Source organism: Rousettus aegyptiacus, unplaced genomic scaffold, assembly GCF_014176215.1.
Source record: "Rousettus aegyptiacus isolate mRouAeg1 unplaced genomic scaffold, mRouAeg1.p scaffold_m13_p_10, whole genome shotgun sequence".
Taxonomy (NCBI): Eukaryota; Metazoa; Chordata; class Mammalia; order Chiroptera; family Pteropodidae; genus Rousettus; species Rousettus aegyptiacus.
In genome coordinates, this window is record NW_023416285.1 from 86,082,164 (window position 1) to 86,099,867 (window position 17,704).

At 38.5% G+C, this 17,704-nt stretch overlaps 1 protein-coding gene across 1 annotated transcript in view; it reads left to right on the forward strand.

Moving 5' to 3' along the window:
• Positions 1–6,071: 6,071 nt before the first annotated feature.
• Positions 6,072–17,704, forward strand: part of DNAJC1 (DnaJ heat shock protein family (Hsp40) member C1) — a 186,503-nt gene continuing 174,870 nt past the window's right edge. The window contains exon 1 of the mRNA XM_016124540.2: positions 6,072–6,526. Within this exon, the coding sequence (XP_015980026.2) occupies positions 6,326–6,526 (201 nt within the window). The 5' untranslated portion in view covers positions 6,072–6,325. The remainder of the gene's footprint in view (positions 6,527–17,704) is intronic.

Genomic DNA, 17,704 nt, shown 5'->3' on the forward strand with positions numbered 1-17,704 from the left:
ACAACGATCACTGCGCTCGAGCTGAATTGAGGCATCAGTAGGAGAGAATGTCCTAGGTTGGTTAAAGCAAAAAGGAGGAAAACTTATTTTCAGATTTTAAAGAGTGATTCAAGCGAGTTACTAGAAACTGTTGAAAAATTAATGGTCATCTTGGAACTGTGAAAGCTATTAGAAGAAAGTAATTTTAACATGGATTCTGTTTTGACACATGAAATACTACGTAAAGCAGAAAAAGTCATTGTCTGAAAATACAGAGCTACTTCATTCTAAGACAATGACCATTGAGTCTTTAATGACTAAATCACTGAATGTGAATATTTTCTCTTCCTTTTTTTCAGTTGGGTCATATGCTTTTAATTAGGTATGTATTGTGTAACTTTATGACAAGTTTAATAGGAAAATCATGAATAAAATGTTTATGGAGTTGAAACAAAAAAATTAAACTGGTTTTTAGAACTGGTCATTATTTTATAAAGACAATCTTATCTCCCACCATCTTGGGCAAACCACGGATCGGATAAATTTCTGGTGAAGTGGGCAATCGCAACCTGAATTTTATAATACATGGCTTAAAGACACATCTAAACATGTAAGAATAGATGAGATTTATTTATAGAACCCTTAAAACAATATAGATGGAGGCTTCCCATAAAGTAACAATAACAAATAACAATTATGATATACCAGGCACTAATTATTGAATACACAACAACCTTATCATTTTGGTAGTAGTAGTATCCTAATTTTACGTACAAGGAAACTGAAACACAGGGCAATCGCCCAGCTAGTAAGTGGTAGAGCAGGATTCACATTTAGTCAGCCTGGCACTAGAATCTATGCTCTTACACACTATGAGATTGTTTGAGTAAATAGTACATTATAGGAGTGACAACCATAGTGTCAACGTGCTAGAAATATATTCATTATTTACAACATGAATAACATCTGTATTTATGAGGAACTTCGAAAGGATTAAAATTCAACACTGCAATAAAAAAGGGATTATTTTCCACAGTGCAGAATTCCCCAAAATAACATCTCTCTAACCATTGTCAACTCAATATAAATTTGTGAGTGGTGTGGATGACCCATCCAACACCCTAGATTCTCCTTGCTCTCCTCATTGCCAGTGGCATATTCTTCCAAAACATCTTGGTCACACACTGCTTTGGTAATACCTTAAACCTCATTAACACCAGAACCTACAAACTAATGAAAAAAAAATTTTAAGTCTTTATGTATGTGGCGATATGCTCCCAGCTCACTTGCATAAGTGCCGTGTTGAAAACAATTAGGTGTCCTTGAGACCTTCACTCTGGGTTTATTCTGTGGTTATTTATGTACCCCCTTATGTTGAATATTTTGCTCACTAATTTTCTGTCTTCCTAAGACATTGAGGGCTCCAAATGGTCTTTGACGTTACCACCTTCACAACACCCTGCACGTTTTTCTACAGTTCGACTATTATGGTTTTTTCGTTTTTGTTTTTTTTCAGAGCTTATTATGTCTGTGGGGTTGTTTTCTTCTTTTCCATTTTTAAACAGCCTTATTGAGATATAACTGACAAACTACATAGTTCACCCATTTAAAGTAGACAAGTCAATGTTTGTTAGTATATTTGCAGTTATGCAGCCATCACTACGATCTAATTTTAGAACATTTTCATAATCCCATACCTATTAGTAGTCAATCCCCAACCTCTCCGAACTCCAGTCCTAAGTAACCACTAACCTATTTTCTGTCTTTATAAATTTGCCTATTCTGAACATGTCAGATTAATGAAATCATACAATATGTGGTCTTTTATGACTAACATCTTTCATTTGGCATATCGTCTTCAAGGTTCACTCATGTTATAGTACGTATCGGTCCTTCATTTTATCACTGAATAATATCTCATTGTATGGATGTACCACTTTTTGTTTATTAATTCATCATTTGATGGGCATGTGAGCTGTTTTCCACTCCTTGGTTATTACAAATCATGCTGCTATAAACAAGTTTGTGTGTGGCCATTGTTTTCATTTTTCTGGTTTCATGTTCCACCCAGGAGTGGAATTGTTGGGTCATATAGTAACTATATTTAGTGTACGGAGAAATTGCCACACTGTTTTCCCCAAGGGCTGCGTCATTTTCTATTCCCACCAGCAGTATATGAGGGTTCCAGTTTCTCCACATCTTTACTACACTACTTCATTTTCTGTCGTTTTGATTACAACCATCTAATGGGTATAAAGTGACGTCTTTTTGTAGTTTCGATTTGCATTTTCCTGATGGCTAATGATTTGAACATCTTTTCATGTACTTATTGGTCATTTGTATATATTTTTTGAAGAAATGTCTACTCTCATACTTTTCCCATTTTAAAAAATGTTGAGTTGTAAGAATGTTTTTTATATATTCTGTATGAGTTTCTTATTAATTACATGAGTCACAAATCTCTCTCCCATTCTCTTGGTCATCTTTTTTCCTTTCTCAATGGTATTGTTTGTGACACAAAAGTTTCCAATTTCAATTTATCTATTTTTTCCTTTCTCACATGCTTACGGTGTCATATCTAAGGAACCTTTGGCTAACCCTAAGATTTATTTGTATTTTTTTCTTTTAAGAGTTTTGTAGTTTTAGCACTTACATTTAGATCTGTGATCTATTTTGAGTTTTTTTCTCACTTGTGGGTTTATGTCTTTCGTCGGTATTGTAAAATTCTTTGCCATTATGTTGACAAATACTGTTTCTGCCTCATTCTCTATCTCTTTTTCTAGGACTCCAGTTACACATATGCTACATTCATTCACTGTGTCCCATGTACCTTTTAAGTTCTGTTCTATCTCTCCATTTTTTTTCCCTCCGTGCTTCAGTTGTGTATTTTTCTTGACCTGTCCTTAAATCTATTAATGCTCTGTTCTGCTGTATCGAGTCTATTAAACTATCCATTAAGTTCTTGGTTTCAGATATTATATTTTTTCAGTTTGAGGTTTTCCATCGATTCTTTTTTATGGATTCAATTCTCTGTTAAACTTCTGCATCTTTAAAGTCACTTGGTCTACTTTTTCTTCTATTTTATCATCTATGACTCTATTTTATAATAGTTATTTCAAAGTTCTTATCTGGATTCCAGTATCTGGCTTATCTACGATTCTTCTATTATTTATTTTTTCTTGATTATTTGTCAAATTTTCCTACTCTTCTCATAATTTTTTATCATATGCCAGACTTTCATGTTAAAGGCTTATAGAGAATACAGCTGAAGTTATTTTCCCCTAGAGATGAAAATACACAAGTAGTGAGAGTCAGAGACTGAGCTGTTTTGGAATTAGGTTGCTGTTTTAGTAAGATTCGTTCCACTTATGGTTTCACTCTGTTCCTTGGTTGTGAGTCCTCTGGGCTTTTGGTAGAGAGCCTAGAAGATGTCTATCTCCTCAGCCCTGGAGTTTCAGTTCTGCCTTTGAAAAATTTCATACTCAGTTCTTTAGCCTCCTACTCACACAACTTCAGAAATATGGTAAATGGTTTCAGGGAGATGACTGCCTGTATAGTTGAGGCAGGCTCCTTTTTCTAGGTAGTGTTTGTTTTGTATGCGCTGGTAAAATGTGGGGAGATTTTACTCTGCCTATCAGACTCAGTCTTGCAATGTCCTGTACCATTCCAGAATTCAGTAAATGTCCTTGTGGGAAAGCTGGGTATATGTTTGGGGTTCCTGTATATTTCCAATCCATTACACAACTCACATGACTATTAAACGTTTCACTGGTTTCTCTTTTCCTGTGTAAAGTCCCTCTACCGAGGCCAATGTTGATCAGCCCAGGCCCAGAATCAATAAATATCACCAGCAAAGAAAACAACTAGCAATTGTCAGCTCACTTAGACCAGGCACAGCAAAAGATTTCCAGTCGCATTGTCCTTTGTAGGACAATGACTGAAAATGTGAAGATGCCAAACTAGAAGTCTAAATGCGTATGACACTGTGGTCTTTGCAGAGCCCTGGGCCAGAAGAAGCAAGAACATCATTTCAGAGTAGATAAGCATCATTGAATTGGAGCAGGATGAAGCTTTAAGATCAATACCTTATCGCAGTGAGAAGCAATAGCAATTCTGTCTTGATCAGACTCCAGTTCTTTTTCAGCTTGGTTTTAGATGAAGTCCCTGAGTTCTTGGACAACATAAGAGCAGAGCTCAAGATGGAAATACTAGACCATCTGCTAAAAGATTAGACTAAAATTCCAGATTTGTGGCAACATGGCACCAGTTTCGAATGTTATATTTCACCTAAACCAATGATCGAATTAGGAGAAAAGATGACTGTTGGGCTATTATGTAAAACTAATCCTTAAGATTATTACTTTCATCTTGTTTTGATGTTTTACTCATTGAATAAGTAGTAAGCTACTTTAGAGACTTGGTAGAGATACCTTTCACTTTAAGAAAACTGATATATTAAAAAATAAGCAAAAAAACTGGAGTAGGGGAAATAGTGGTGAGAGATATTGATTGGTTTCAGTTCAATTAATTGAAAGCTAGATGTGTTACACATTGTTCTTGCCACTGGAGATACACAGAAAAAAATGATAAATCCTTGCTTTGGGCTGAATATATGTTGAAACCCCACAACCAGATTTATATGTTGAAACTCTGATCCCCAATGTGACAGTGTTTGGAAGTGGGACATTTGGGAGATAATTAGTACTATTATAAGAGAAAACACAAGCTCTCTCCTTCCCACACACCCCCATTCCCACCATGTGAGGGTACAGCAAGGCCATCTGCAACCAGGAGGAAGGCTCTCACCAGAACCGGACTGTGCTGATGCCCTGATCCTGGATTTCCTGCCTCAAGAACTGTGATAAATAAATGTCTGTAGTTTAAGCCTCCAAGTCTGTGTTATTTTGTTTTAGCAGCCCTCACAGACTAAGACGCCCCAGCTGTTGTATCTTTGAAAGATAAGCCTCGTGGTGAATTTAAAGCATAATTAATTCAAGCATATGTATTTTAAGCAAGATATACTTGCATTCATTTATGACTATTTAAAATATTTTAAAAACTGCAATGTAGAATTTCTTCAGTAAGATTTCTTTCTTAGTTTTTCTAACCTTTATCAAACGTAATATATTCTTATTATGAGAGTGAAAGTGGTTTTATCATTCCGCTATTGAGCTTAATTTAACTGGTCAGATCCAAAATGGGAAAAACATAAAGTCAAGTTTTCAAAACTGGTCAAGCACCACGAGTTATACAAGCATTGTTGTTGTTGTTCCTTTTTACATCCTCAACAAGAATACAGAGTCAAGGAGGAGAAATGTGAGCAGGCTAAGGAGAAAATAAGGTTCACTCAAGAGAAGCAATAGTGGTAGAAGAAAAAAATTAAAAAGAGACTAAGCAGAAGCTGTGTAGGACTAGGCGGTAAGACATTGGAGGGAAAGAGGTTTTAGTCTGTATGTCTTTAAAAACACATCAGTTGAGAAAGGAAGTTGGTTAAGGTGGATAAACCACACTTCCCCCAGACTATGATTGAGTCACCATTATTAATTCTACCAGGCTGCCTATTTTATGGCATAATATCTATAAATCTTAATTCATAATCAGAAGTATACATTTTTTGTTTTGGTCCAAATTGCATTTCTGCTTCACCTCTCAAAGGACACTCCAAACCACTCCCTAGATTTGCCCCTTTTGGGCCGTGGGTTCAATTCCTCCTCTATCTTTGCTGGTGGAATAATGAAATGGGTGGCAGAGTCCATAATCATTAAAATCGTTTTCGGATATGCTTTTGGTTTTCAGTATCTGGGGAAGGGTAAGAAGGTACTGTTTCAGGGGATGTTTATACTTGGCATGATGTTCCAGGTAAACGCGTGATGTCCATATCTCTTAATCTGTGGAAACACATGTACAGCTTCTTGGCGCTCGCCAGCCACGGAGAGGCTTTTCTCCGAGGCCCAGATCTGGGGCGCCCGGCTTCCCTACTTCCGGCCCCGCCCCCTGCCCCGCGGTTGCTAGGAGACCTGTGATGTCACCGGAAGCGGGGCCTGGGATAGGCTAAAGCGAGGGGAAGCCTCCCCCCTCCGCACCCTCAGCGCCCGGCGCTGGCTCTCCAGCTGTTTGTAGGCCCGGGGGTGAGGGTCCGCGCGAGCGAGGGAGAGCCGGCCGCGTCCTCCGGCTCCCGCCGCCGCTGCTCCGCCTCCGGGGAGGGCGGCCGGGAGGGCGGCGACTCCGCCGCAGCGGCCCGTGCTCCTGACTGCCGGGCACCGTGCCCGCAGCCCGCGCTGCCCGCCACGTCCCCGGAGTCGGCCGACGGCACAGCGCGGCGGGTGACCTTTCGGAGCCCGGCGCGATGACGGCTCCCCGCGCCGGGCGGGCCCGGCTTCCCCCGCGCCGCGGGCTCCGGCGCGTGCAGTTCCCGCCGCCGCTGCTGTTACTGCTGCTGCTGGCGGCCGTGGGGCCGGCGCGCGGCTGGGAGAGCGGCGACCTGGAGTTGTTCGACTTGGTGGAGGAGGTGCAGCTCAACTTCTACCAGTTCCTCGGGGTGCAGCAGGTAAGCCTGGCCGCCGGCGCGCCGGAGGGCGGCGCCTCGGGGCAGAAACGTGCGGCTCGCGACAGAGAGGAGGGGGCGGGGCGCGCTCGGCCCGGGTTTCCTACGGGGCAGCGGGCACTGCGGGCCAGACGCGGCCACCCTGGGCCCCGGCCGCGCTCGCCAGCCCGGTCCTCGCCGTGGTCTGCTCGTCCCCTCAGCCTCGGAAGGACTTGTCCGCCTTGCCCGCGTCCTCTCCGCCCGGCTCCGCTTCTCAAGGGGCGGGCTCGGTGCCAGGCTGGACCGTGCCACCAGCCTGGGGCGGTGATGCCCTCTCTTTCCTCCGCCGTTCTGGGGGAAGCGCCTTCCACCCAGCCGTACTGGAGGAAGGAGGAGGAGCGGTGTGAGGGAAACAGAAGTCCTGTCTCTAAATTTTCACCTTCCCAGTTATTCCTAAACCTTATGGTTATTTTAGCTGCCTCTTTCCTCTGCCTTTCCGGGAAGATAGGAATGCACTTGGGTCGGCGTCTGTGTTGCAGAAGTTTTTCTCGCGCTGTACTTTGAAATCTATTTAGCCTATCGGATAGGGGTTCGTATCGCCGTTTGGAAATCTGGAGGAACTTGAAGCTTCTGCCGTGTTGGTCCTGGAACTCATACAAGGAACCATTAAGTTTTCTGGGCAGTAGAGGCACTTGGTGCTACAGGAAAAGAAGCCTAACCAGTAGCGCAGGATCGTCCTCTTTTTTAATTTTCCTTTCGTTTCATTTCCTTTTTTAGCTTGAAACTCTAACCTGTAAAGTCCGTTGGTTGCTCTGTATTTCTACCTTGGGAGTGGTGAGTGAGGGAAGATATCCAGTCTCTGTATCCTTCTGCCAGGCAGAAGATGCCATTTCACCGACTTAAGGATTATGGGGTGAAAGACTTGGAATTTCTCACGATCAGATTGAGCCTTTCATAAAACGCTTTGAATAGTTATGGGGTAAAATTAAGATTTACCAACAATTGTCATTCAAGGCACACCTCACATGATTGGATATGAAATGTACGTTTCCCCACTATGGCTGTAAATTGTTGAGCATAACATTGAAAGGGAATTTACTTTTCAGCTAAATATAATTAAATGTAAAATTGCTGTTGCTGTGGCGTCATGATTTTAACGAATTTCAGTTTTGGAAGTTATTTAAGTATAAGCATTCACAAATGAATTTCTTAGGTGCAAACAATTATGTACTAACAGTCCGTATTCATTATCTTCACCTGGTGGCACTCCTTGCTTATTGAAACAAATATATCTCATTACCAGGTAAATGATGCAACATGTGTGAAAATCATGAGTCAAAGTAACTCCAAAGGGTTTAAGAATGCCTTTAATATTAATAATATTTGTTAGAACTTATCATGATTGGCTAAATTCTGCAGCTAGAGAGTGTCTTATATATAAAGATCTTGAAGATGCTTTCTAGTTACTCATGGAAAATTAAGCTCCTTTAAGAGAATACAGAAACTTAGTAGCACTAGTTTAAATTTTAGATTATGTAGTCTAGCTTGCATGTGAACTGTCATACAATTTTCATTTATAATTTCATGCAATCTAATCTGCAGAGTAAATTAAACAGTGTGAATTACCAGAACAATTAACTATATGGGCAAAGATGGGAAAATAATAGATAATTGAGAAGATTCTATGTAGAGGTAAAATTTTAAAGAAGGACCCAGAAAATTGTTTTAATCTGTGAAATTGAAATGAATGCCAGAAGAAATTTTATTCTACCCAAGCAGAGAAATTGATTGGAATAAGTTCTTTACACAATCTTAACTTTCTTGGAAGAGTGTCAGGGGACCAGCAACTTGGTAGAGACAAATACTTCCTAAGTCCTTAATGTGTAATTTTCAGGCCAGAGCCAACTAATCTTTTAGTAACTAGCCAGACGTGAGGAACCAGGACAAAGTAGGTAGGTTACTCAAAGTGGTGACCTGGCTCTGTGCACTCATCAGTTTTGTTGTCATTTAACAGATTTATTTGGCACATACTACATTTTAAGCACTGGGAGTTGGCCGGTATATAAAACAACCTCTGGTCTCATGTAACTCACATTTTAGTAGGCGGAAACTAAATGTCAGTTGGTCAGAGAAGACCTCTGAGGGAAGGGGGTGAGCCAGGCTGGTAAGTGGGGGAGGAACATTCAAGCAAGGCAGACTGTGAGTGCACAGGTGTTGTGGCAGGAGCTTGCTTCGTGTTTGAGGAATAGCAAGGCAGCCAGTGTGGCTAGAGCGGGGTGAACGGGGAGGACAGTGATGGGAGATGAGATCAGAGTCGTGGGGGGCAGGGGACGATCTTGTCTTGTCGGGCTTTGCAAGATATCATAAGGACTTTGGCTAATATTTACAAGTAAGTTGGGGATCTTGCGGGGGGGAGGGAGTGTTGAACAGAAAAGGTACAAGATTTTACTTAAGTTTCAAAATGATCACTTTATTCTGTTAATTGTATGTACATTATTAGCTACTTAGAGGGGTAATTTTGTAGAATGTAGACTGCACCTGAGTCATGCGAAGTGGTCAGATTCTGGATTTAATAGGAACATAGAGCTGGCAGGATTTTACTGACCATTGGGAGGATATGAGGGGAAAAAAAGGTTGAGGATAATTCTAATGCTTTTAGCCTCAGTATTTGAATAAATACTTGTGTAGTTGCAGTTGCCATTTACTAAGATGGAGAAGCCTGGACAGGGAAAAATCAAGTTTGGTTTGAGCCAAATTTGTGGTGTTTGTTTAACATTCAGGTGGAACTGGCATGTAAGCAGTTGGTTATATAACTCTAGAGTTACAAGGAGAAAGATTTGGACTGTAGATAAAAAATTTGGCATTCCCTGGCACTTAAGATTGTAATTTGAAGCCACAAAACTGGGTAATTTCATCAGGAGAGTGAATGTAAAGAGAAAAGTTCTGGGAGCTAAACCTTGGAGTTTCCAAACTTTTAAGAGTCAGGCAGATGAGGAAGAACCAACAATAGGGAGGGAAAAGGAACAGCCAGTGGAAAAAAAAGGCAAACTAAGATGGGCTCTCTTAAGTCACTGAAGAAGTATTTGAAAGAGGAGAAAGTGATCAGCTGGTTTAAATGATGATAATTCAAATAAGATGAATTCTGAGCACTGGCTGTTGAACCTAACAATGGAGGTCATTGGCTGCCTCATCAAGAGCTATTTCAGTGGAGCAGTGAGATTAATCTGATTAGACTGGGTTCAGGAGAGAAGGAAAGAGAAGAATCAGACACAATTAATATACAAAGTTCTTTTGAGATATTAATACCCTAAACTAGAAACCAGAGATGATAGTGACTGAATGTGGCATCTGTTTTATCCCCTGTCACTCAGGTCTAAGATAGTTAGCTCAATCATCCCTAAACTCTATAATTGGAATAATTGATGACTTTAAGAACTTGGACGAGGCCACTTCTGACTCAGGCCTTTGGGCAACTTAGTTGCCTCATGTTTAAAACAAATAGTATCTTCTTTATTTGTTAACTTCATAGTTAGAAACATAGTAGACACTTAAATTTTTATTGTCTGATAAAATATAAACATGGTAACTAAAACTAAAATGTTTCTATTTTCCGAAGGAGTAGTTGCTAAGAGTTTTTACCCAATAGGTTATGTTTATATATGGTCCTTTATAGCCCTCATACAGCAAAGGAATCCCTTTCCATGTGTTCCTAGATTTCAAATCGGTTCTAGAAGCTTTAGAAGGGATTCTAGAAGTCTTTAAGGAAGGGTTGTATAGAGGTGACATATGGAAGGTTCAGCCTCTTTTTAATGTCTTTAATTGTTCACAGGACATTCCAATTTAGATATGGCATCTTTTTGAGGAGATAAGGTGGAAGATTAGAGTGTAAGAAAAAAGATATATTACTGAAATGTCGTTCATTAGTAGCTTACATTCTAAGTTCTAAAAGCTCGTGCTCATTGGACACATGTATTGTGGAGTCAGTGGTAATTCGGTATTTTTTTTATTGTCTACTGGGGCTATGACTTTCTTATACCTTGTAGTGTATTCAAGACAATAATAAATACTCATATTCATTTTTAAAAATCCATGAATTGAAATTGTGACAAGCTAAGTCAGTTTAAATTTTGCAGTGCTTTCTAATGAACTCAGAGCAGTCTTCCTGGTGCCAGTCGGCCATTACAGAGTCCTATTAATAGAGCAAGAAAATGTGCTTCTTTCTCCTATAATTTTTTTTTATAACTGTTTTCTTACATTCAAATGAATGCTACAACTTGGTTATTGAAAGAAAAGCTATTAAGTGCTATGTGCTTACAAAATATTGAATTTTAATTTTTTAATCAAAATCAATAAACCCTTGAAGTTCTTTCAAATGTACAGAATGTGTAAATTTCCAGACTAGTAGCCTGTGTAGGGGAAAGACAGTCACTGACCACTCACCCTATATCTGGGATGGGCACTTCCCTGAAGAAATACTGCTATCTCTCGACACATCTCTACGTCTTTCCATGGAGGAGTGACCTTGTTGGAGGGTGATTGCCTTTTATCTGTTTTGCTTGAATGGGGAGAGCTAATCAATTAAAAAGCTGTAAGCCATAGGAATCAGTCTCTTCTCTGTCCAGACCAGCTAGGCAGTTATCCGGGGTAGACTTTCTCTTGAGGATGCCGTCTCAAAGTCTAGACTGGAGAGGAAAGGGTGAAAATTGCTAACAAGACCATTTGGCCCCCATATCTAATCTAAATTCTCCCTAGCTTTTCAGCAATCAAAGTGATATTTGATCTCTATCTGCCTAATTTCTATGTGTCAGGTTTTTAGATGTTAAAAGCATGATGTCATTAAGGGAGCCTTCTCAAACTGAGTCATAGTCCTTTTATTTAGAAACAAAGATGAAGATCTCTTGCATAAATGACTGGTGAACCTGTACTGTGATTATCATTTGTGTCCGGTGATTTTTGTGGGGATTCCACTGAGTTTATGCTGTTAGTAGAATATAGTTCAGTCATTCTCCATTATGTCAAGTCCCTTATAAATCTGTATAGTGTAATAGCTTCCTTATTTTCATTGTGGAGTCCAAACTTATTTGTTAATTTGGAGGGTGGGAGATCTACATAATCTGGAATAGCAGATGACCTTCCAGTCATTTATATTTTTGATGTAGGCAAATCATGTGTAGAGTTAGAGCTGAGTAAATACTTGTTTAATTGTATATATCTTTGCATCAGATTGGATTATCGTAAAATTAGTTTACTTTCCTTATGTAAACACTGTTTGGTGGAGGTTGCCTGGGCATATTTTATGGAAAAAAAGCAAGTCTGTTGTGAAAATTTTGCCATGTTATCTAGAACTGATGAAACAGAAATCCTCCTTTAGTTGTAAATTTTCTTTTTCCTTTATGCTATTCTGAGTTTTATTTTTCTTTACACTGATTATGAGAATATTCCTATAATAGTTTGTCTTTCATTACATTGATACACTCTGAGTTGAACTGGGAGATTTGGATGGCCTCTCAAAATTATTTTTATATAAGTCCCCATTGTACCCAGCGATTGGTGTAATGTGGTGAAGTACTTCCGTGGCAGTCTTAAGTAACTGCAGCACAAGTAGTTTGATGAAGTGCCTAGCATCTCTGTTAACTCCTCACTCTGTGATAAGCTTTGATATGTTTTCTATCAATGAACTGCTTATTCCACAGACTGTTACTATACCGTCTTGGGAATATAAGCCGGGCATTATTGGGTCTATTTGGACAGACTTAGAAACAATTCCGAAGCTTTTCTTGTATCGTGGAGCGCAGTAATGGCAGGAAAGGAACTTCAGTGAAGAGAAAGACTTCTGGGTGGGTGACCAGGACCCTAGACCATTTTGTAATGAAGCTGTAGTTATACATATTTTCAAAACTCTTTATTTTCATCAAAACCCTTAATTTTGAAAGATGGGTCCTATACTAATGCATGTAAAAAAATGATTCCTATGTTTCAAGTAACATTTCATGTGCAGTTATTTTCAATTACCACACTTTTAATAGATAGATTAATATCCAGGGTCTTTTCTGATTTTTAAGTAGTGTTTTGTGTTCATAGTTGGTGATTAAATTTGACTCAAGGAAGTTAATATGTTTGTATAATGTAGGATGGTTGGAAATTGTGATTTTATTTATACTTAAGTATATCATATCTTATTGTGCTTTTGTTTAGATCTTTTAAATATGGTAGGAAATAGACTTCCTGTGTATAAAGCATTTCAGTTTAAACATTTTATGACGTTCTAATGATTGCCATGCTGTGCAGTTCTATCGAAGCTATACAGGATTGATGTGTGACTTTTTGTATCAGACCTTCGGAAATATAAGGTTCAACTTTGAGTAAGTTAGATTGATTTTGAAATTCATTATTGTGGAGAGCCTCACAGTTTTCAACAATGCTGTCATCTTAAAACATCATTGAAACTTCTGATTTTTGAATTGCCTTCAAAGCCTGCAGCATACTTGGCAGATTATTCTCATTAACCATAAATCTTTAAGATGGATTTGATTTTTGTCTCCAGCTAATAGTCATTTTGAACTAAACTTGATGACTAAATTGGATTAACAAGCTTGGATAAATACAATTTGGATTGATAAAGAGTTCTGGGTATAAATTTCACTTCAGGCTTGTAAACTGGTTCAAGGAGTGTACTCAAGAGTTCCAGAGAAGTTTCGAGGCATAGCCATGTGAAGTAAATCTATTGCCTTACAAAGCAACAGAACGTATTTCAGGAAGTGACTTTGGAGGCAATCTTTGTTACCTACAGGAGAAAAATATATAAATTAAAAATTACCTTAATTGTAGAGAGGTAGGAAAAGATTCTAATTACCTGCCCGCTTTTAATTGTAAGAAGGGATTATAAAAGTATTCATTATATAATATTTCCGTAATAAAGCTAGTTAGAGCAGAATGGCAGAGGAAACAGAATAAATTTTAGGGATAGAGGCAGTAGCTGAGAATAATACCACTGAGGGAGAAAATAGACAATACTCAGGGAGAGGGAAATGTACACAGAAAAAAAATAAAAAAATAAATGGTAATTGACTAATATCTTAGTCTCGTGGTCCGCTTTAGATATTGTCATTAAAATTGTTGTGGGATTGTATTTTCACAACTGTAGGCATAAATAAGAATGAAAAAAATTACACACACTCCCCCTCCCCCCAATAATCAAAATCTTTACTGTACTAAAGATCTTTATTTGGCTCTTGCAAAAGCATTTAACATATCCATGAGAGAATCTGGATATAAAAGGAATCAAGAGGCCTTTGATGAATTAGTGTCCTTAAGTTACTTGATTACATACTCCGGATGGTGACCATTAAACATTACCATAATTTGCAGTAACTCAAAGGAATACTTTAATGATTTGTAACAGTTCTCCGTGTGAAGAGGATACAAATGACTTTGGAATATATACACAAATTCTGAGTAGTGTTAAGTGATATTTTGTGACACTAAGAGATATGGTAATATATTACTTACAAATCCTGACTGGCATATATTTTAAATTTTTGACAGATGACAGACATTTTCAAGGCACTGATCCATTAGAGCAGCACTGTGCAATAGCTATATAATACAAACTGCATATGTTTTAAGTTTTCTAAAAGCTACATTTTTAAAAAGTAAAAAAGAAATGGGTGAAATTGAAATTAATTTTAACAACACTTAATTCAGTGTATCAAAAATATTATTTTAACATGTTATCACATTTTTAAAAATTATTACTATCAGACATTTTACATTCTAGCTTTTTTATTGAATGTTCAAAATCTGGTATTTATTTGACATTTATATTTCTAGCATATTTCAATTTGGATACCGAATTTTGATTGAAAATACTTGATTTGTATTGAGATTTCATACAATGTGCAACTGACAAGTAGTTTCATGTACCCAGATTCTTCCAAAGTGAAGAATCAGACTCCAAACTTTGCAGTAACTGAATCAAGTATCATTTTTTTTAATTGAAATATAAATTAAATAAAATTTAGAATTTGGTTTCTGAGTTGCAGTAGCACATTTAAAATGCTCAAATGTGGCTAATGACTACCACATGGGGTAGCTCAGCCTGAGAGAATTAATGTTTCTATATTGTAGAGGTCTATCTAAATATTTTTGTATTATAATAACTGATTACTGTTGCTGTTTTGTCAGAGATGTCGTTTGTAGTCTTCTTTTATGTTTTAACTCAGTGTAGTTTTTGTTGCTTTGTTTTTAGATTGTTCCACTTGTGTTAGATATTATCTTTCTAGTTAGTTATTTGTACATTTTGTTCGTTCTTTTCTTTGGCCTATAAAGGCTGTTGGTGTGGACCATCCTGCTCTTCTAGGGACTGTGGGTTCTGAATGTCCAAGCGTAGAGGCCTGTCTAAGGGTGTTCTCAGGCAGTTTAATTCAAATGGGTCATTGACTTTTGCTGACTTTTGTATTTTATAATTCTTAAAGTGTTGTAACGTACTATATTAGGTCTTTAATGATGCTCTGACAAGAAATCACCAGTGTTCCTACTTTGTAATTTTAACTTTGATGTTGCTCATTCTCCCTATTTATTTTGGAGCTTGTCTGTCAGATATATGGGTAGCTATGAAATAATTACTATATTCTCTAATGTCATTTATTTTGATTTATGTAATATCTTTAATTAAATGTTTTTTTAAAAAATTCCCAGGTGCAGTTCTATTTGTGGGCCAGTCTTCTGCTCTCTTTATAATATCCACCAGGGATTCCAGTCATCTTTTTTTACTAGCCGCCTCTGCCACCTCTAAATAGCTCCTAATAAGTATTGCTTTCCTTTGGACTGAATAATTGCCAGTCTTTTTGTTTTTGCCTTTTGTAATTTCATAAGCAAGTAAGGAAAAGCAGATCTTAATAGCGATGATTCTTATACCTAGCTACTGTTGTTTTAAATAGTCCTAGTATGAGAAAGAAATTGCCCTGGGGTCAGAGATGTTAAAAATATAGTACCGAGAGGGGAAAAAAAACCCCACAGAAACAAAAATTAAAGAACCAATAATAGAATCTTGAAGGTGGAATAGCTCATAACCAATATCTAACCTATTTCCAGTTAGAGGGATCTCTTCTGTAGCCCTCCCAGCAGATGGTCACCCAGCCTGTTTTCCTAATGTCTAACAATGGAGATTATGGAATAATCTCAAGATTTTGGAAAATAGTACTCCGTGGAAATTTTTTTCTTATGTAAAACCAAAATCATAATTCTTATACCTACTTTCGGCATCATTTGCAGGCTTCTTTTGGAATGCCCCTGAATATATATTCTCTCTAAATTATTTTTCTAAAATGCCTTAAAATGCACAGGGGAAATAATAACTTGTTGATTCTCTACACAACAGTGGGTGATTTTAAAACAATCACAGTTCCTTGTATAGCAGTTATAACTCAATAAAGCTGTTAAAAATAATAACAATAAAGGCAAGCTGAGGGGCCTCGTTGATTTCACGGCACTTAGATGTGAACCAAGTCTACGATAGAGAATACCCAAGCCGCCATAGTTATAGTTGTCTTGGATCCATACTAAGCACAACTCCAGGTTACTGTAAATAATGCTCTGCGTTCACTCATTAAAGTCAACAGGAAATTTCTGGAAGTTGAAAACCAGGCCATTTGGGATATGCTAGCTTTCATAATATGGACCATGGGATTACTTTAAAACTGTACCCAGAAGTTGTTACCAACTCTTAAAGCAGGACCTCTGTGAACAGTTTTGTAGGTTGCATGTCTGCTCCAAATTCATCATTGTGATATAAAAATGTTTTAGACTTTGAGATTATGAAGAATTGTACATAGGTGGTTAAAGTGTGACGGAAATGATTTTTCTTTCATACTTAAAAGGTTATCTTTCTTTAGGTAGAATTGCGGTTTTCAGGTTCATTTTGAGTGGGAGTGACTCTCCTTTTTATTCCCCCTCCCTAGGGGCTTTGCAGTGGCTTTCACTCCTTTCCCTGAGATGCCTAGTCAAGAACTAGGTCTTCTATAGGCAGCTTAGGGCTCCCTCCTGAGGTTGTATTGAGGCCATTGCAGATCCAGATACCAGGCCTGCAGATCCTTTGGGCTGGGCTCAGCTTTGGTGCTGAAACCATGGCCTCTTAACATCTCAGACCCATAATATTTTATAAGCCGTAACTTCAGGCAGTGGCCTTCTCACTTTTTACTTTTTTTTTTTTTTTTTTTTTTGCACGGTGGTAGAGTCCCACTGCAGCCCTTGATTTCCAGCATAGAGCCTGGCTCTGAGCCCAGGCCCTCTGTAGACTCCTTTTAGGCCTCATTACTTGGAGTCAGACTTCTCATTCCTTCTGCCTACCTGTAGATGTGGAGCTCACTAGGCCTGTAGCTTAAGCTATATGTGTAGCTAAAAGTTTCCATTTGTTTTTGTCTCCAGAGATACTTTAACGGGTTTTCGATCATGGCTATACGTGTATCATTTTCTCTGCTTGAATCTTATCATTGGTGCATGTTTGGTTGGTGTGGGGAGGGGAGGAAGTCCCTCAAATACTTGCAGCGCTACTTTGACCCCGAAGTATGTGTTAAAGCTGCATTTCTTTTGTAATAATTATTTTCCATTCTAGTTTCCTATTATCTAAGAACCTTTTGCCACTTATCACCCAGAAGTATAGTCAGGCCTATTCACAGCAATGTAAGAGGCTGTTGCTTAGGCATTACAAGGGACAGTAAGCCATTCAGTCCCTCTTCATATCTGTCCACTCTTCCGAGACTTGATTCAAGTCCGGGGGCCAAAATAGTATAGTAACATTTCTAAAACACTCAGGTCCCACAATCCTACAAGGTTTTGAATATGGTAATAAGTAGATTCATTATCTCAGAGACAAATGTGGCCCTGTTTGTGGAGATTCCCAGAGGAGAGAGTCCACAGACTCTGTCTTGAGCCTAGTTAGGAAAATATGCCACGTGGGGAGATACATACTGAAACTCAGGCACATGTCGAAAAAAGCGCTGCTTGAGGAAATGAACGGTCCTGGAGTTAAATTATATGCAGGTAATTCCATGCTGACTCTGCGTAAATACATACTACTCAGAAACCTCTTATATCGACTCTCTCTTTCTGGGCCTAAATAACATTACATTCTCTTATACGCAGACTTCAAAGCCTCACCAAACAAAAGACAGTGAGGATTAACCTACCTGAAAACTGTTTAAA